The sequence below is a fragment of the Oryzias melastigma genome, linkage group LG3 (assembly GCF_002922805.2).
Source record: "Oryzias melastigma strain HK-1 linkage group LG3, ASM292280v2, whole genome shotgun sequence".
Classification (NCBI taxonomy): Eukaryota; Metazoa; Chordata; class Actinopteri; order Beloniformes; family Adrianichthyidae; genus Oryzias; species Oryzias melastigma.
Genome location: NC_050514.1, coordinates 1755175 through 1775674, shown reverse-complemented (window position 1 = coordinate 1775674; position 20500 = coordinate 1755175). Strand labels below are relative to the sequence as shown.

The window sequence follows — 20500 nt, the reverse complement described above, 5'->3', positions numbered from 1 at the left end:
AGCTGGCTGGACGCCATCCAAGAGAACAAGTATCTAACCACAGAGCGATACAGCAGAGGATCGATCATGCACTACTAATGGATCAGGAAGGTCCAGCTAGACGCTCTGATATCTGTCAGCTGCTTCCATGCGTCTCTTTTAATAAGCAATGCACTGCCAATCAATATGTGGCAATCTGATTCACTAAACATTCAACTGGCCAGAGATCAATAACACTTAGCATCCTCTCTGCTAGTCACTAACAAGCTTAATGGGACAGAAAAAGAGTGATGGGGAAGGAATCTGAGCACACAAACAGAGGAACGTACCTCAAAAGCAGGTTGAAAAGCAGGGAGCATCTGCTTGTCAGCTCCAAGAATGAGCAGTGAAGGGAATAAAAGACCCTCACATTGACGTTTCCCATCGATACACAGAAGTGTAAAAGAAGCGAAGATCTCCACCACTTGACAAGCAGACATGCTCTGCACGAAAATACTCCAGTCTGCCTCCGCTGCCAAGACTTGCCTTCAGGCCAACTTCATCTGGTGCCAAAAGTCACTCAAGCATTTTCTGTGCTCGGGGCTTACACCACAGTCTTCGAAAAAGCTACCCCGCCTCACCAGTAACCGTTCGCTGCTTCACTAGGTGATGATGGGATCCATATGAGCTCAGTTAGAGCATGTTCCTCGGACTTTTTCACTTTGTTTATGGAAGAAAATTGCCTCGGCACACTTTCATCTTTCTAACAAACTCCAGAAGTCATGCAGGTATGCAGAAATCACACCTGGTAGCTGCCAACAACAACCGGAGTCTTGGCCTTATAAGAGGTGTTTAAAGCCTTGCTGAAGGAACTCGCACATTATATTCAGTGGAAAAATTCCTCTTGGACTTTTTAGAACTTGAGATTGGAAATTTTAAAAATATGTCAGCAAATCCAAAATATCCCATTTCATTTTTTCAAACTTTCTTTTCCTTTTTAATGCAAAAATCAATTCATTATGGTTTAAGTGACTAATCTAATGATAGGGATAATGTTTCCTGATGTGACTTCTAACTCAAAAACCTACAAGTCAAAGATATTAGAATCGATCTGAACTGTTCTGAAGATGCAAACAAACTAAAGTTGGTTTTAGATGAGAGAAATGTCTGCTCAGTACTTTGTTTTAATATACCCTTTTCCCTCGCTAGACTGTGGTTAAACTTTCACGATATAAATATATAAAGATCTTGGGAAAAAAATCAAGTTTCTAGCCCATTCCTGTGGCAAGTTATGGTTATTTAAAGAAAAGGTTGCAATGTGCAATTTTGCCACTAGGGGGAGCAAAGGAAAGATATACAGGCATAGCAAGAGATTGAGAAATAAACGTCATTTCTTTGCAGGCGCGTGCTGTGTCTGGGTACGATGCAGTTAGGTTCTCTGCCAGCCTCACCGCTGATAAGCTGCTATAAAAATGATCAGGTGTGACACCCCGTTTTTTTAAATATCATCGTCAAACAGAAGTGATGCACGATAATGACTTTACATCCGATATTTTCTGGCCTCTTGCAGCACCGATACTGATAATCAAGCAATATTTTACAATATTCACATTTATTCACACCTCTGCGCCAGAATCTGGTGTATTTTAGCGCGGTGTTTGGACAAGTAACTGGTGTTCCCCCCCTTACAAGAAACATTTTTGTTACGTCAAAGACAACACACGCCGTCTTCATCAACTTGGGTAAATACAGCTTCACTTCAGACTTTGGTAGTGCCCGCTCTGCCATCCGCGTGCATTTGTTGTCTGTGTGTGCGCTGCGAGACCAGCCCCTCTCTTGCAAAGTGATCAACGATGAATTGACAAAAGAAAAGGAAGGACTCACTGCATCCGTCCTCATCGCTGTGGTCGCCACAGTCGTTGTCACCGTCGCACTGCCACTGCGCAGGAATGCAGGTACACTCTCCGAACGCGCTGACCGAACATGTGAAGTGGTTTTTCCCACACACACACTCAGCACTGGCCTGAACACCTGCAAACACACAAGTCACATGGGGTTAGAGTTGGCCACACATGTTCAAGATACCTGACGTGATCATGGTAATAAAGTCAGCAACACTACTCAACATCCGAGCTTCAGCTCTAGTATTTACAGTCTTTCGACTACCGTAGCTCTTCAACTGTTTATGCAATTACAGTCATTTCAGCTGAGAATTCTGTGTTTCACTTTACAGTTGTCTATGACAGAATAAGAAGATTTATGTTGATCGCGTAAATGGTCGAACATTTACTGTATGTCAGAGATCGTGTATTATTTATGTGTCATTGGTGATAATTCAGGTGTTAAAGGTCAAGCCCTAAAAAGTTACACAAATTATATTACTTTTTTTTTTTTTATTTACAAGTGGCAGTTCTGACAATCCATAACCAAAAAGCAACAGTGTGACATCCATGGGTCAATAATCAGAATGTAGCTACCTGAGCTAACACTTGAGCAAACCCTCTACACCAAAGGTGTCAAACATACGGCCCGCGGACCGCATCCGGCCCGCCAGATGGTTTAATCCAGCCCAGCATCAAGAGAAATAAATATAAGGATGGTGGGGTGAAAAAGCATGTTTCTAGCTTATTCCTGTGGGAGGTCAGGGTTATTTACAGATTCTGCCACTAGGGGGAGCAAAGGAAAAGAAATACCAGCATAACTAAAGATCAAGAAATAAACACATGTGACAAGTTAGGTTCCCCGCCAGCCTCGCTGTCTTTAAGTGGCTATAAAAATTATTAAGTGTGACATCACAATTACCAAAATGTTGTTGTCAAAAAGATAAAGATAATTAGGATACTAGGTTGTTTGAGGCATTTTTCCAACTGAGAAAAAAAAACAAAACATAAACACAGCTACAAATAACAAGTGGACCATAGGTTATTTTGCTATTATGTTACTGGTCCGGCCCACTTGAGATCAGATGGGTTGAATGTGGCCCCCAACCAAAATTAATTCGACACCCCTGCTCTACTCATGTAGTCACAGAAATAAACATAAATAACTACTTTGGTAATATAACCCAAATTGCGATGTCCACACATGTGGATTCCAGGTCTGAAGAGGTTATTGCCGTCATCCTGCAGAACCAAACAGTTCTGAGCTTCTTTGAAGTAACCCAGGGGTCTCAAACTGGCGGCCCGCGGGCCATTTGCGGCCTCCAAGTTGATGTTTTGCGGCTCCCGCCTTTATATAAAAGTTCAATGTCTACTAAGCAATATTTCTGCATGTCCACGCTTCTTTGATGATATCTTTGTATTTGCTTTGTGATGTTTCAGCTTTATGCTTAAAACTTTGCATTTACTATTGTTGTTGGATCTGGTCATCAGAAAAGTCCTTAGCAATAGTTACTAGCGTTGTTAGCTACTGTTGTTTCACAGGACACACAGAAGATATTGTTTAGTAGTACATGGACTTGAACAAATGTTCATTTAACTTGTTCAGTAGACATAGACAAATGACAAAAAAACATATTTTTGGCCCAAATGGAACCCCATACATCCCAGCCTCGGCCAGACTCCGCCTTTAGTGGCCCCAAGGTAAATGAAGTTTGAGAACCCTGGTCTAGTGGAAGCCGTTTTTCAGGTTTCAGTGCAGAGCAGCTTGTGAGGGCTTTTACTTCTTTGCTTTGATGCATCTTCTTTTCATTTCCCGCTGGGTGAGAAACCTGTTTGACCGCACTTGATTAGCTTATGGCAACAAAACTGATTATTGGCAATGTTTTCAGAAATGTGCTGTTTCTGCAATCGTTTTTGGCCACAAATCAATGTAAGATACAACAAAGAGATTCCAGATAAGGCCTGCTCTCGTTGAAAGCTCAAGAAGAAAAAAAAAAAAAAATGGTCATTCCAAATTTGCGCCTTTTGAATGAATTGATGATCACTGAACACTAAAGAAGAAGTCTAATGGCTTTGTCACATTTTGGGTTGTCCGGGACCGTGGAGGGTGCATCTTAAAGTGAGCACAGGTGTGTCTTGCTGTTCCATTGAGGCTAGAGCAGCCACCGTAATGTACGTTACACATATTTATGATGCACAGGTGATGCTGTTGGACAGCGGCCTTACAGTACGAAACGGGCACCCAAGGGGAATGAGGAGGGCATACTTATTATGGAACAGCACTAGCGGGCTCCTTGCATGTGCAGGTTTGGGTGGATGGAAAAAATGTTAAAATCCATAAGAAACAGTAGAGCTGGGCAATTTGAAAAAAAACTGTATATCACAATATACATTATTTTATATCGCAATAATAATCTATATCACGATATACCAAAATAAAGTCTATTTTCTTTATTCTCTCAAAAAAATTGACAAAAATGTCCTTACTTACTTTTCTCTGACTTTATCTTTTCAAGTAACATATAACTGAATCGTCATAAATGAGAAACATTTTTCTGAAGTGCACGACAATTTCAAGCTTCTTGGTAGGAAAACACACGAATGACGATATGACTTGCAATAAATGTAGCCAAAAAACATTTTAATTTCACTGCATCAGTTTTATTTACATCAATTCAACAGGACTTAAGTTATACTCCAAATGACCCACGTCTACATAGGAGGTGAGTATCTAACATAAAGAGGTCCATTCCATTGGTTAAATGCATACATCACGCTGCCATAAGATTGTTTTTGCATGTGTAAACATTTATGGTAACCATTTAGCGAAGTTTAAGCAGTGTTTTTCGATACTTGTATTGCACAGGCTGATATTGGGATAACGATACATTTGCGATGTGTTGTGCAGGCCTGATCATGACCGATTTTGATGTTGGTGGTCTGATGCAAAAAACAGTAATTGAAACAAATTTGCAGAAATGGAAAACTTTGTGTGATGACAAAAAAGACACTGAAAAGTTCAGTAAAACATGGATTTAGACAAAGCTTATATTGGTCTTTATGACTAACTTTTTTGTAAGCAAGGCAGAAATATTAGGAAAATTGTAAAAAAAAAAAGAAAAAAAAAAGAAAGAAAAAGTCATTAATGTAGAAAACAGCTGCTACAGTACGTTTCTCTGTAACCTAACCTGATAGAATACACATAAAATAAAGGCCAGAAAGTAAAGCTTACTAGAGTTACGCAGTAAAACTTAATGTTCACAAACACAACAGGTATGCCAAAATACTTGTAATCTTCCACAGCGCTTGAATACTTCACTGCAGCAATAAAAACGGCGCATCTCCGGACAGATCGGAGTGAAAGCATGACCGGGAGGGTTATAAATAAAGGTTTCCCTTTTTGCCCTCACTTTGAAGCCCATTAATAACCATCTGTGCGTATTTGTGTGTGTCAGTTTTGCTGAAACTGGCCAGCCGCAACCCAACGTTTCTTGAAGTGTGTGTGTGTGTGTGTGTGTGTGTGTGTGTGTGTGGTTGCTGGCCTCCTCACAAAGGCATCAGTCAACCCAGGAGGGCCTGGCAGGCAGAGCTCAGTAACCTTCAGATCCCTCCCACAGCATGAAATTAATGGCCTCTTTCTTTTCATTTCCCTCTCTCCCTCTTTTTCTCTTCATTCTTGTCTTTCCACCATCCCTTCTTCACTACCCCACCAAATTCTGCCTCCTTTCTTCTTACTTGCTTACTGCCCCTTGTTTCCAGAACACCCCACTAATGGCAGGGAGCAGAGATGGCGTCATACGAGTTTCCCCGTCTCTAACTTGTCTTTTTAATTTTCTTGTGCAGTCTGTAATTCCTGCAATCCTCGGGCCCGAGGGGCGTGGCGTTTGGTCTCCGAGATTCCTGCTGCTTCGGCGACTGTGTGCCATTCGTTTGTACCCAAAACGTTTCAGCTGGATTCGGATGTGTACATGCATGTGCGCGTGTGTTTTCACACACTTAAATTAGAGTCTGTGCACCAGGGCAAATGTCTTACAACACAAGACCACATCACTGGCCTTGCATTTGTCAAACATGCTTTAAAAAGATGAGGTCACTGGCTCTGAGCAGAACGCCACAAGTTCTGCATGAAACCATCAAACCACAACGTGCTGCAAGTGTACGGAAATTATGGTCCGAAAACATAAATAAAACACAAACAAATCCCCAAACTCATATGCACAACAAGCTAAAAGAGAGACAAGAACATGTCATAAACACAATTTTTGTCAGAGTGCATTTAAAACTGTGCTCCAGCCCTAAAGTCTCTCTTATTCTGTGAAACAAGAAATAATTTAGTCTGACAAAAATGTATGTGATACTTCATCCCAAATAACTTCAAGGCCAGTGAAGTCTCCATTCCCTCTTGGAAAGCTTAGCCTGAAGTTGGCTTTGGCTCACCCTTTATGAGCTTCAATTTCTTCAGTTCATCATTTAGCCCTGGAAAGTCTGCCTTCATTTCCTGAAGGCGTCTTTTCGAGGAACATTTTAATCTTTTTCTCACATAATTGTCAATGAAATGTAGATTCTTTCCACACTCTGGCTCTGCAGTGGGCACCTCTCATCTCTCATGATTCCAGGCCTTAGATTTTTCTTCTAAGAACTTAAAGCCACAATCACTCCAGATAGTAAAAAAAAATGTCCTAAATGCCTGCTGATGCTTTAAAAAAATATTTTTTCTTCAGTCTAAATTTGTACCTTTAAATATTTTAAAGACACAATGTGATTTTTTAAGCCATTTTAATTATTATGACATTTTAGCTAAAATTAAAAAAAAACAATCAGTGTCATTTTCTAGGACATAATTTCTGCAGAGCAGCAGGAGTTGTCTCCTCTGAGTTGTGGGTTGGGCAACCCCGCCCCTCTTCTCTTCCCTATAGCCTAGAGTTTGGAGCAGGGAGCATGTGGCCCACCCAGCGTATTTTCTTAATCACAAATATGCCCTTTTTCAAAGTGCACTTTATCATTAGCTCCTGATTCACAACAATTTGAATAAAGAAATACTCAGAAATACAAATTTAAGCAGAATTTCTGTTAGAATAATGCCACAAAAACACAATTTTATTTCAAGTGGATCTGGGTTTTTCATCCACTACCAACCGGCACTCTTCACACAAATTAGTTAAACAAATTATACATAAACTATACATAAAAAGTCAGTTATATCTTACTATTTTAGTGTAGAATCATGCTGAAAATAAAGTAATATAAATAATGTAAAAAAAAAAAAAAAATTAAAAAGTTCAAAAAGGTAAGAGTGATTTTACACTCTTTCCTGACTTTTCCCACCATGCTGATTTCCAGACACTTGGAGCAATGTTTCCTCTTAGATCGATGATAATTTAAGCAGATCATACTGCCTTTGTACTTTAAACAGACAGATGTATTTCTGTTAGGCTTCTCCTTGCAGTACAAAGTGAGCTAGTGTCTCCAAAAAACACAGCCATGCATGTGATGCTTTATCTGTTTGATGCATCAGAGGATTGTTGTGCTGGCACTCTTTAGAGGCACCAGGCTGCTTTATCTGGGCTCCTTCAGCTTTATGTAACAACTCCATGTGTGCTGATCATTCTCTTTATACTCCCTCAGTGGGCTCAAACTATCACTTGGCTGCCATAGAAAGGATGCTTGTGAATTTATGAATATTCCTTACAGAGATTATGTTTGTGTAAACCCTTAACTTAGAGTTTGTATGAGATATTTAATTATCTATATTAATTCTTGACTCATTGCTGATACACTTAAATAATTCAATAAACTGTTTCTATTCTCTAAATCTGTAGATCACTCCAACTCCAAAATAACTTATTAACTACTAACTTGCAAACCCGAGCATGGTCATAGTACTGTTTTAAAAACCCACACAGGATATCAGACACTTGACAAACACGGGTCTTTTGATTTTGGCTAAAAACAGCATCATCATAATTAAAAGCCTCTTGGAAAACAGATGAAAAGATAACTAAATATATGGTATTGCATGTAAAAATGCTAGTGTGAATGCTGTAAGCTGAATGTGGCTGCTGAAGATGCTGAAACTGAAAGCTTGCTAAAATATGACCTAAATGCCAAATTAGCCAAAAAAAGTGCAAAAATGCTTAATTTTGCCAAAACAGCTAGAATATTGCTAAAATATTAGCTAAACTTGAAATAAAAAAAATGGAATAAAATTTCTAATTTTGCCAAAGCAGCTAGCTTATGCTAAAATATTAGCAACCCTCCAAATTAGCCTAAAAATGGAAAAATGTCTACATTAGCCAATACTTTAGTATTTTTGCAAACAGCTGGTATGTTGCCAAAATAAAACCTAAATTTCAAATTACCCTAAAAAAACATTTAAAGTTGGAATGGTGTCTCTAGCTGAACGGATATGTGAAAGTTTTTTGAAGGATTTCTCGTTCATTTTCTGTGGGGCATATTTAGCTCAATATTTCAAAACTACAAAGCTTATAAATACCAAAAGTACAAGCAGTAATGTCCTGAACAAGCTGAATATTTTGATACCAAGATTGCTGAAATTGCATAAAGTGTGTTTGAGTTTTTGCTTGCCAAACACGTATGTAAAGGAGCATGAGAATCATTATTGTGTGAATACTTTGAAGCATTCACAATTAGAGTGAGACTTTAAAAGACACTGGTCTAAATTTAAAATCCAGAATTTAATTTTATTTAACAAGAGTGCAAAACAATGACTGTTTTCTGCACTGTAGGGTGCACAGGATTTTAAGGCACCATCAATAAATGGTCTATTTTTGAACTAGTGTCATCTATAAGGTGCACCAATATATAAGGCGCATTAATAGAAACAAAATAGTCAGAGATAAGTCTGTCAGTCAGACTTCATTCACAGTAATTATAAAAATCACTTTTGACACGCTTCATGTTAGCCACATTAGCGTTTTCACAATATCTCTAACTACCAACTATGTTAGCGACACGGAAACAAAAATGATACCACTAAAACACATTTTATTGTGACTATGCTAACTCCTAACTTTGTAAGAAACATGAAAAAAAAACCTGTTCGACACCGCTACACGTTAGCCACGTAAGCGTATTTACAGTAGCATCAAGACTTGTAAAAATAAAATAAAAATACAGACTGTGTACCTTTTGTCTCGCCTCAAAATCCGTAAACACAACCAGAAATGATCCATATATAATACACTCCAGGTTATAAAGTGCACCGTCAATTTTTGGAAAAGAAATTAAGAGTTATAGTTTGGAAAAACAGCACATTTGTTTCTGAAAAAGTTTCACTTCAATTCTTGCTCTGTCGTGTGCTGTTAGGCAGACATGCCTGACTGTTAGGATTAGGACACTACGGCCAAGGGTCAAATGAGACAGTGATCAAACCTCCAGCTGAGGAAAAAGAAAACACAGACCACCGAGGATCCTCCATTGCTGGCTACATTAAGGCCAAATAAGAACCCTGAAGAGGCTGGGTGTGGGGTAAGACAGGTGCTTCCCCCAAAGGTAGGCTAAGGGGATTCCACAATCACTCACTTGAGCTACTTTAATCTAGACTGTTAGTCACTACCAGCTTGGGTTCACAATCCAAACCCAAACAGAAGCTAGCACAAGGCAGACGACCTAGCCAGGAAATGTTCCTACTCTTTTGCACCAATTCACTGTTCTTTCAATCGAATGCTTGAATGCCAACTGTGAAGAAATGAAGAGAGAGAGATGGGCCCAAAGCACACAATACTTACCCAGCCTGGAGAGCAGGTGGCCACAATCTGAGAACAATATCAAAAGCTTTTCACGCAATTAGGAGTGGACCTCCCAGGAGGTTACTAGAAGGGTCAGATCTTCCAACATAGGGGCTGATGCCCCGAAAGGTAAACACATGTATGAGGTAAGGTATGTGAGAAATGAGTCAAGCCTTTAGTTTGACCTCTGTGTTTTGCCAGTCCTCAGCCGTGAAGAGTTGCTGTGACTTAACCGCTTAGCACAAGCCGTTGTGAAGCAGCTGAATGTGGCTGCACAGCTCAGTGTTGCACAGCGCTGCACAGTGAGAATGGGCACAGCCAGCGTCCATTCTCTGTTGGGAAACAACGTCCAGTGTTTGTCACTCCTCGCTGCATGAGACCGCCGACAACACGTCACGGATGACTGGCTGCTTACACAAGACGACTGTTCACCTGCGATTTCAGTCAGTCATGATTCATACTATGGAAATCTCTGGGTTTTTTGAGGTGGAAGGACATAGTGTTGAGAGAAAGAGTACAAACTGGGCAGATACTTCAATTCTTTACCAAGAAAGACAAGTTGGTTCCTAAAATACTTAAGGTTGGTTTATTTAGACTTTGATTAGAATAAAAACATTTTCATGCCTTACTTATAGACCAAAGTAGTGTTTTAATGGAAGGATCTTGTGACATTTCTAGCTTTAATTCAAGCAGACAGGTAAGTCCGAACCATAAACCATCTACTGCTATGGTGGACTGTTGGTATAAAGTGTTATGGCTTTGCGCTGGTTTAATCTGTTAAGATTATCAAGGTGTAAGGGTCAGACTAGAAAAACATAATATTGACTATATATCAGAATTTTACCAACTGAGTTCTTCCAGCTCTACCAAATTAAGTCAACTCGGTTGTCATTTTTTCGCGATACGGACGTCGCCATGTTGGAGGCAAACATCATCAGTTGACTGTGATTGATCTGTGTCTGTCTGAGTCATTGTTTCTATGGCAGCCACTCTATGGCAGCTGGAAGTCCACACTCCTTTCACTGAAAGCAGGCTACACAAAATCTGTCAATTACACACTTGGAATGACAGAGAAGGAGGAATCTGATAAGTCAGTTTATAACTCAAATAACTTGCACCATGGGAAAAAATGTCACAAATGAATGAAAACCTAGGAATATCAAGAATATGTTAAAAAGGGTCATTGATCAAGGGGTCAAAGTCGATCATATTACTCTGCAGAGTGCCTTTTTAAAAAATACTGACCTTCACCTGATAACCCTCACAAAAAAGTCATAATTCTGCAGCTTTCTTGTAACTGCGCTCCAATAATCTTAATGTTTTACGTGACTCTTTTGTAAACTCCCTGAATATTGAACTTTAGAACACCCTACAAAATCTACGGACTGGATTTTTGGGCCACTTATGCCTTGTTGACACTGAGTGGTACAGACCAGACCAGTCCCCTCTTGGTCTGTTTAGAATGTTCCGGGCAGTTCAAGTGAGCATTTCTATTGAGTGTTGGACCATCAAAGCGCATGCTGGGTGTAGACCGATGACGTAGCTGTGCGTCAAAACGGTGCGACTATAGCGAAAGTGAGGATAGCATCAGCCGACTCAGAAACGGACAGAGAATTAAAAAGATAACCGCTTAACGGGTTCACTTTGTAATGGAAACGATCAGAAGTCCAGTTCGGTCACACACAAAAGGAAAGGAGTCTTTTCTTATAATTATTCCAAAACCTTGAAATTCCTTGTTAGAAACATTCACCATAACCAACATTTATTTCTTCTGTAAAGTGAATTGGACCATTGTATATTATAATGGAGTCCAAATAATAAGTAGAATTCTTCAAAAATTCTGCTTCTTTCCAGATATTCTTTCATCTTAAAGCCGCTCTTCACTGATAAAATGCAACAGTTTTTTATCCATGTGTCTCTTCTTCTTGTCTGGTTCAGAGGTGCATTAACACAACAGAAGTCATAAAAGGACTAAAGTGGCTGTTGGTGAGTCTCCATGAATTTATTGGCTTCCGTTTTACAGATACATGCTTACAGAAAAAGATATTGATTGATGGAGCTGCAATGATTACATGCTCCATTTTCTTGGTTTTGCTTCTTTTTCATTACTAGATTAGGAAGCTGTGAAGTACCACACACACACGACACATTCATATTCATTCAAATTCGCTGCGTTTTGAGATAGCTTTGGGTTAAAGAGGAGGCTTGGATACAAGCTGACAAGCAGCTCATCGCCCCCCTCAGTTCATATGAACCTACTAATTTACAAGTGGAGGTTAAGCTGCTCTGATGCGGCACGCTAGTATAACCACAGCAACATATGTTGAGTCCAACTGGGAACAAGACCAAAGCGAAGGAACAACATGCCTCAGCAGATGTAGTCAAGCTAAACTTTTTGAGGAACTTCTTAAAGCCTTAAAATATCTGCTTTTCCACCCTCCAGTACAGCAAAAAATACCAGAAAAACAAGTTTTGAGCTGCAGTCAAATCTTCAAAGCATAGCTAAAAATCTTCCATAAGCGGCCCCGTCATCACAAACTCATCCTCCCGGTTTTCTCGGTGCCTCACAAAACACACACAGGAGCGTCTGAAATGGGAAGCAGTCGGTCCAGTGGCACGGTTCTGTTGACGCCAGCTCATCTCAGACTTTCATTAAAACTCCAGTCTTATCTATCCACAGCACTCAATCACATTCTTATGTTATAACATAACTCAGCAGGGAGACGTTTGCCCACATGTGTGGATGTTTGCCTCTTTTACAGGTCTAAAACACGTCTCCGAAAACACCAGATGGCTCCCCGTCAAAGCTTTGCAGCCTACATCGTTCACTAATAAAAGCCAGGGATTTTATTAATCAATTAAATGATTGGCTAATTGCAAACGGGAGTTGTGTTTGAAGATGGTTTCAACTGTTTGCTTCATAACAGCCAAACTAAATAATTTGTTTCCTCTTATTTATCGCAGGGGGATATGTTCCATAAATAACCCGTGAAAGGTGAAATCTGCAAAGTAGGATTACAGACGTTTTAAGGCTGTAGAAACCCTCACTTTACACCTTTTCTCAGAAAAAAAATTTCACACTTTTCTCTCTTGCTTTAACTCTCAAAGTTCAAACCTTCACAGAAAAATAAGTCCAGGATCGTAGAAGGAAAACAAAGATCTAATCACGATGATTTGGAGAGCACACGGAGACGAGGCTCAAAGGAGATTGACTGACAAGATCTACAGCCAATCAAGATTCAGATCAGGGTAACAAGAGAAGCCTCCAAAGTCGCACTAAATTTCTCAGTCTCGCTAAAAAGCAAGACAATACAGCGAGGGAACACTGTACAAACAGTGAAACGCCACTATGACCTCACTGTTGGATGAAAATTAGAAGTCTATAACCCAATAAGAGTGGGCTATATATCCAATTTTAATGACAAACAGCCAAACAAGAAACCCCTGCTAGCAGTGGGTGCATAGACGAGGTAGATGTGGAACACAGGTCTGCAGTTGAAAGGCTGTGTGGGAAGTATCATGTGGGGATTTGATGAAGTGTGGGTGAAAAAGCAACCATTCTACACGGAGTAAGACACTTGGCCGAAGCACAAAAAAGAAAATGGAAGGAGAAAGTTCGGCCCAAATGTTCCTTAGCTGCTGAAGCAGCAACTTGATCTTACCAGTGAGACGAAGGGGAGGCGTTTGAAAGACTAAGCCTCGTTACTAAACATCATTTAGAGTTACAGCAGGATTACATTAGAATGCGAGACCTACTGGAGTTTAAAACCATGCCCTGGCTATTATATAGATGGGATTTTTGTGTGGGTGTGTGTACACGTATGTTTGTGCATGAATGCATATGTCAAGCCTAGCAGTGTAAAAACAGCCAAGCGCTGCCTCTGGCTGTGAGCGGTACACTTGCTGGGTAATGTGCTGAGTTAGCACTTGCTGTTCAAGCTCCCTCTAATCCACAGATTGGATTTTTGGCCAATTGACTATCCTACACACACACACACACACACACGTACAAATGAAACCTTTCACTATCTCAATTTGAGCCCTAAATTCCCCAAACTGAGGCCTCTTTTAAGGTTTCACAGGTCACAACCTCAAATGGGCCTGGAGTTCATTTTTTATGTAGGCTAAATATTAAGGTCACAATGGTTGCTTTTACAATTCCAACTTTAAAATATTAGGTTTTTTATGTTCTTAGAAAATCAATCCCACCTCTTCAATTGGTGGGTCCCCATTAACAACAGAAAAGCAGATAAAAAGATGGCAAGAAGAATGCAAAACTTAATGATGAAGGCATGAGAAACAGCATGTGGCAGATCTGTAGGCCTTCATTCCAAATAGAAAGATTGATGTTTGACTTTATTTTATTATTGGATATGCCTGATACATAAAACTGAGACAGCTAATTACTTTAACTGACTTGAGATGAAGATAAAGGTTTGTATATCTGAATTGACATGCAAAAGGGATTTAGGTTTTTCTTCTATGGTTTTGCTCTAAAAGTTAATAAAATAGATAAAATTTCCCCAATCCTTTTTATTAAGCCACTACCATTTTAACTATTTCTTTGGAATAGAAAATTTGAGATTTTCTATCATTCTATCATGGTTATTATCCATATCACCTCTGGGGTTCTGTTCTCTATTCTCATTTACTTCACCTCTCATCTATTATTTATTATATTTATTTCTCTGTGCTTTTGTTTGGTGCAGTGTGATTCATGTGTTGTTCCTCTTTCCCACTCCCCTCCGGGTTGGGAAGGATTTTAGATTCCAGGTGGATCCCCATACTCCTGTTCTTGGCCGTGGACCACGCCTCTGATGTCATCTCATATCTCAGAGTGGGAGGGATTCCTGGTGGATCGTTTGTGCTTCTGTTCTTGCCCGTGGACCTCACCTCTGGCTTGTCTTGGCTGTGGACCTCTCCCACACCTGTCCCCTAGTCCTATCTGGCTGAACTCGATTCAAATACGTAGTTGAAGAGTTAGATAAGCTAATTCCTCTTTAATAGTCCTGGTAAATTGCCTGTCCGTCCTGCGAGAGGATTCCTCCTTCATGTGGACATCTCTAAGGTTTCTTCTTTTTTCCTGAATCATGTTTTTTAGGAGTGTTTCCTTACCGGGAGGGAGGGTCTAAGGACAGAAATAAACAGCTTTATTTATTCTGTTTAGTTTAACAATTAGCTAGTGTTTATATTTTATAAGCAACCTTCTGCTCCTGTACAATTACCAGCATGAAGCCCAATGAGGCCATTTTATATAAATAAAACTGAATTGAATTAATCTTTTAACACTTTTAGCTCCAGTATTGTCATTCAATTAATGCAATTCTACTGTATTCTGAAGCGGAGAAAATCAGCCTTGTGCTGTTATGCAGTATTTTACAGTAGTAATGTGTTGTAAATCAGTGGAAAACCAATCCATCGATCAAAGAGCATGTGTTATTTAGGTGTTGCTGGTGACATCTCTAGTGTTCAAGGTTAAAATGCAAGTCAAAAACTGAAGTTGTCCTTATTGATCTTGTTGCTGTAAAACTGTAAAATGAGTATTTAGTTGTTTACTAGAAGTATTTTTAGTAATTTAAGAAAATAAATAAGTAAACCGTCTTAGGTGTTTAAAGCAAGACAGTATAAAATGGTGTCTGTATGAAATGGTGCTAGAATTGTCGAGACTTGTAAAGAGTATGATTGGTATTTGTTGTTTTCTCGAGAGCTTTGCAGGGTATGAAGACCAGAACATGAGCTGGAGTAGTGATCCTGAACAGACCCTGCGGTACTATTGGACGCCAGATCCGTTTAAGCTCAATTATGTCCATGAGTGTAAATTCACACAGGAAGGATAAGTGTAATGAGTGGGGATCATTCCGTGGAGGCGAGCTGTAACCCACTTTATGGGTTTTGACTGAATGAGGAGAACAGGCAATGAGGTCCAGTTCTGTAATATCTAGTTATAAAATGAGGCTCTGTGGGAGGGGACTGGAGCCTGCATCTCTAACATTCTCCATGCTGAGACCAGACGCTCAGAGATGTTAATACTTGGGACATGAGCCAAAAACTGGGAGGGTAAATTTCTAAGACGTTCTGTTTTCTCCATCAGTCCAACGGCCCACCAGTAAACTGAGGTGAAAAATATGTCACACTGTTATGGAAGATCTGAAAACAACAGATGGTGGTCAGATTTCAAGGTTGAAACATATCTCCACAGACTTGACCATTTTTAGAAGTAGGTGTACAGTTAATGACGATTACAGTGTTTAAAAATAAACTAAACTGGCATGAAGGTAGGCCTGAGAAAAATTGGTAATAGTCATGACTTCATTGCAGTGTAAACCATATAATTGTCAGTAGTGCATAAATTATGAAGTCATGAACCCTCAAATGGCAACCACCGCTGTCTCTACTGGACAACAAAACCCTAATGCATTCCAGAGAAGGTGGGAGTGGTGTTTCTGGGCAGTGTGGGTGCAGGGATGTTAAACTGGTCACTTGGAAGCCAGAGCTTTCCAGAAACTAAGCGGACAACCTGTGGTTGGGGTTGAATTCTTTCCCCTCTCTGGCTCCTTTCAGAAAAGAGAGAAAACGGCAAACACAGACCCCTCCATTCAGAGTAATTTATCCCTATGGCCAGGCCTTCTTTACCAGCTGCAATAGCCCCCTTCCGGGGCTGCCCAGCAGGATGCCTGCAAGTGGCGTGTGAAACTCTGTCTCCTTGAGCTGAAAAGGGAAGGATGAACAATGGCTCTTGCTAGGCGCTGGCTCAGAACAATTCTTCTACTTGCTTCACTCTGCTTTACTTTCCACATCCTTAAAGGCAACCACAAGCCTTTCCAGTAAAAACTGCATTCCTTAAGGCATCCAATACAGCAGTGAACCCCCCCATCTTCACCAAGAAGTTTTATCCATTACATTTTCTTACCTGAAAATCTCAAACCAAACTTTTTGGAAAGATTATTTCAAGCAATAATGAGACACATTCTGATCGAGAAAAAACTCGCCCAAATTTTCCTGTCTCAGGACCCTGTTTGACTCTCTCATTGCATCATTATGGAACAACCAACTTTTTGTAATGGAAAGAGCTTTGACCTTAAGGACCCTGGACCAGAACAACAGAACAAAACAATTACCAGTTTGATTAATAGCATATTTTCCAGAGTCATATTTACTATATTCCATCAAACATTTCTACAACACATGTCAACAAGCTTTATTCCACGACAGTAAACGCCAGAGCGCAGGTGTCTTTCTTCTGGGAGACTAGGATGTTGGGAAATCTGGGTTCATATGTGGCTCAACAGTTTACATGGCGTCCAATTGGTTCTGGTTCACAAACAGACAAACTACGACTTTGTCAAATCAGAAGGGAAACAAAAAATCTGTTTTTGAAATTCTCTGTGGGAGTCAACGGTTGGGAGGAAAACATGCTGACAATTTCCCCACCAGAAGAGCCTCAGCAACAATTTGTGCAGCAATCACGGGCAGCCATTTTCTCTCCAGTCCTCAACCATTCACTTGAGGCTCCTACTGAGCTATTGAGCATTCACCAAGCACCTCCGCATCCCAGACAAGTGCAACAAAAAGCATTTTAAAAGCAACACTCCCTGCAGTTCCCACACTATTTCACCTGTCAAACGCTCACAAAGCGGTCAACAAGGCCGGATTCTGCTTGTGGGTGCGAACGCACACCTCTTGCCAGTCCTCTTCAATTGCTGATATTCCTCTTGAAGAAAGAATAGACTGTAAATCTTCCCCACCTGCTATCATGAGCAATCATTCTAAGCCTCAAGGCCCAGAGGGGACCTTTCACATCGACGGAGATCGCCAAAAAACAGAGCAAGAAACCTGAAGAAAGCAGTTCCTTGAAGGGGCACGACCCTCAGAGCAAGCGGATGAGTCATCCAGGGAATAATGCTCCAGAAATCAATACAGGCCAATTGTCTGTTTAAAGAAGGAAGCAACAGAAAAAGCAAAGAAAGGGCAGAGTCAAGGATGCATATGTTGCATAAAACTTGTGCCAAACTTGTGCCAGATGCGTAATTGCTTGTTTAAACTAGAAAGACGATAAGGTCACTCAGACCTCCAAAAACCTCTGTCAAGTCTTTATCAATCATCATGTTCATCTGGAACAGAACAAAGTTATGGATAATTTAAACGATGAAGAAGATATATATCTAAAAAGCACCAAAACATGATTGATTAGAGTGGCTTTTTAAAGTTGTTAAATTGTTCCTAGGGTTCTTTTAATTATAATTATGCAGTTTTTATCCTAAATCCGAAAAACCTGTGTTGTTTTTTAAGACATAATTTCTACAGAGTGGCAGGAATGCATCATAAATTCGCCTCCGAGTTGTGTAGGTGTAGAAGTAACCCCACATTGATAATAGGGCTGCCACAAACGATCATTTTAAAAGTCGACTAATCACCGATTATTTTTTACGATTAGTCGACTAATCGCGTCATACACAAGTGGATGTAAAACACACATCTTAAGCATAATTATCTTTAAACTAACTAAAAACTAGATATATTCACATTAGCATTATTGTAGATAGAATGTAAGCTGAATTTGGTTGCAAAAGATGCTGGTGACGATGGCTGAAGATGTTGATAGCCTGCTGAAATATTAGTTAAAGGCCAAATTAGCCTAAAAAGAACCTAGGTTAGCCAAAACAGCTAGCATGTATCTGAAATACTAGCTAAACTCCAAAATGACCTGAATAAAAAACAACAAAAAAGCTTAAGTTAGCCAAAACAGCTAGCATGTAGCTGAACACAAAATAGCCTAAAAAACAAAAAAGCCCGAATTAGACAAAACAGCTAACATGCAGCTTAAATATTAGCTAAATTCCAAAATATCCTAAAAACTAAAACAAGCCGAAGTTAGATAAAAAAGCTAGCATGTAGCTAAACACAAAAATAGCCTAAAAACCGAAAAAAGCTTGAATTAGCCAAAACAGCAAACATGTTGCTTAAATATTAGCTAAATTGCGAAACAGCCTAAAACATCTTAAAAAAGCCTGTTAGCAAAAACAGCTAGCATGTAGCTAAAATTAAAACTCCAAAATAGCCTAAAAAACTTAATAAATGCCAAAATAGTCCAAGAAGCTAGCAGAATATCATAATAACTTTCAATTTTACTAAATTCTGACTCCATATAATATAAAATAACGACTAATCGACTATTAAATTAGTCATCGACTATTTTAATAGTCGATTAGTCGTCGATTAGTCGACTAATCGTGGCAGCCCTAATTGATAACCCATCATCCCTTTGTTTAAAGGGTACCCAAACAGGGAAGTTGGAGGCTGACTCCACCCACAGCCGAAATTTGAGAATCCAGTCAGAGGGGTGGGGCTTGGGGGCTGGAATGTTATCATTACTGGAGCTGTAGTTCATGACATTAGACTTCTGAAATGACGTGGGACTTTAATGGTTTGACCAATCATGAAATTTAAATGTAATACCTCGTTTCGTATTTTCAAGAATTAAACATTCAATTTGTCAAAAATTTGGAAAGACCAACATTCAGCACCTTAAAGCCTTATTTATAGAGGTCAACAGAGAAAAAAAGTTGATTTAGGGTTTGGTTACCCTTTAACTTCTCTCCTGCTAGCTAACAGACCCCCACAAGCCCAAGCTAACATCAGTGTAGCATAAAAAAGGCAAACAATATTAGAGCTACATGCAGCCTTAGGATTAGGGCAGCTCAGATGAGGAAAATGAAGATATTAACGGATATTTCTGTCTTCAAGTGGATGATTTAGATTTGGAGCAGAGCAGGGAGACTATAGCCCCCTAAAACCTGAGCTCTTTCAAACTGCTGGTTTTTGTTTGCTTCTGATTATCACCATTCTAAATAAAGACATACTCGAAAATGCAGTTTTAATCTTAAATTATTTTATATATACCCATCATCGTGGGAAAAATGCAACAAAAGCATGTTAAAACCACAAATTTTCATTGAAGTGGATCTTTAAGTTTGCAGTGTTGGAGTAGAGAGCCGGGAAACCAGCCCACCCTTCGTCTGTCTCGGTTTCTTTGTGCTGAAGCAGTTTTGCAGTTAAGTATCTTCCTTTAAGCTGGAGAGTAGTTATCCTCTGGCATAATAACACTTAATAGATCATCAAACGCCATAACGAGATGGAAGCAGAACATCGCAACGTCTAATTTGCAGACATTGCCTTCACTAAAACCCAGAATAATAACGCTCCTCCAGTTAAGCTCCCCACCTTGAAAAACAATAAAGTCCAAAGCTATCAAGAATGTGCATGTTTGTGAGTTTCTCAGTCCCAAACCATAAATTGCTTTTTAATATCACCCTGCGATGATACCTTTCTATTTTAAGCTCTCATAAAAAACATTCCTTTGTAGCTCAATGAATGTTAATTTGGCCCAGGACATTTTAAAAAATGAAGATGTGAACAATATAAAAACCATCTCAACGCAGTCTTTCTGCCACCATCTTCCGACAGCAAGTTAAGTAAGCCATCATCCCAAACAGCAGCAGCAGCTGCCATAAGGGAGGGGGGTAACACAGTCATTAGTTAAATCAGAGTTTATGAAAGTGCTCAGCGAGTCGGAGGGATTGAATGATATGTGAACAGGGACATGTCACTAATATTAGGTTTACTAAGATGAGAACGCAATATTAAAGTTTTAATGTTTTTCTTTGTTTATGTGAGACATTTGGAATTACCTCGGGGTTCAAAGTATACTTTATGAAGAAAGTTACTTTCACTTTGCAGTCTGCTGTGTCTCAGTCAGAAATCATGGCGTAACCCTTTAACATCCAAGCCTCAAAATGTCAGCCTGGACTTTTCTGCTCATTTTTACTATGAAAGGATCGGAGAATGTCCTGTCAATGTGTGCTTTAGCCCCTTTTTCCAGAAGACATTGAATTTCTAATATCTATCATCATTTTA

At 39.6% G+C, this 20500-nt stretch overlaps 1 protein-coding gene across 3 annotated transcripts in view; it reads right to left on the bottom strand.

Annotated features, from left to right (window-relative positions):
• lrp4 (low density lipoprotein receptor-related protein 4) overlaps positions 1 to 20500 on the bottom strand; it is a 152748-nt gene that overhangs the window by 86840 nt on the left and 45408 nt on the right. For all 3 annotated transcript variants that reach the window (XM_024295166.2, XM_024295167.2, XM_024295168.2), the window contains exon 2: positions 1843 to 1989. In XM_024295166.2, the coding sequence (XP_024150934.1) occupies positions 1843 to 1989 (147 nt within the window). The remainder of the gene's footprint in view (positions 1 to 1842; positions 1990 to 20500) is intronic.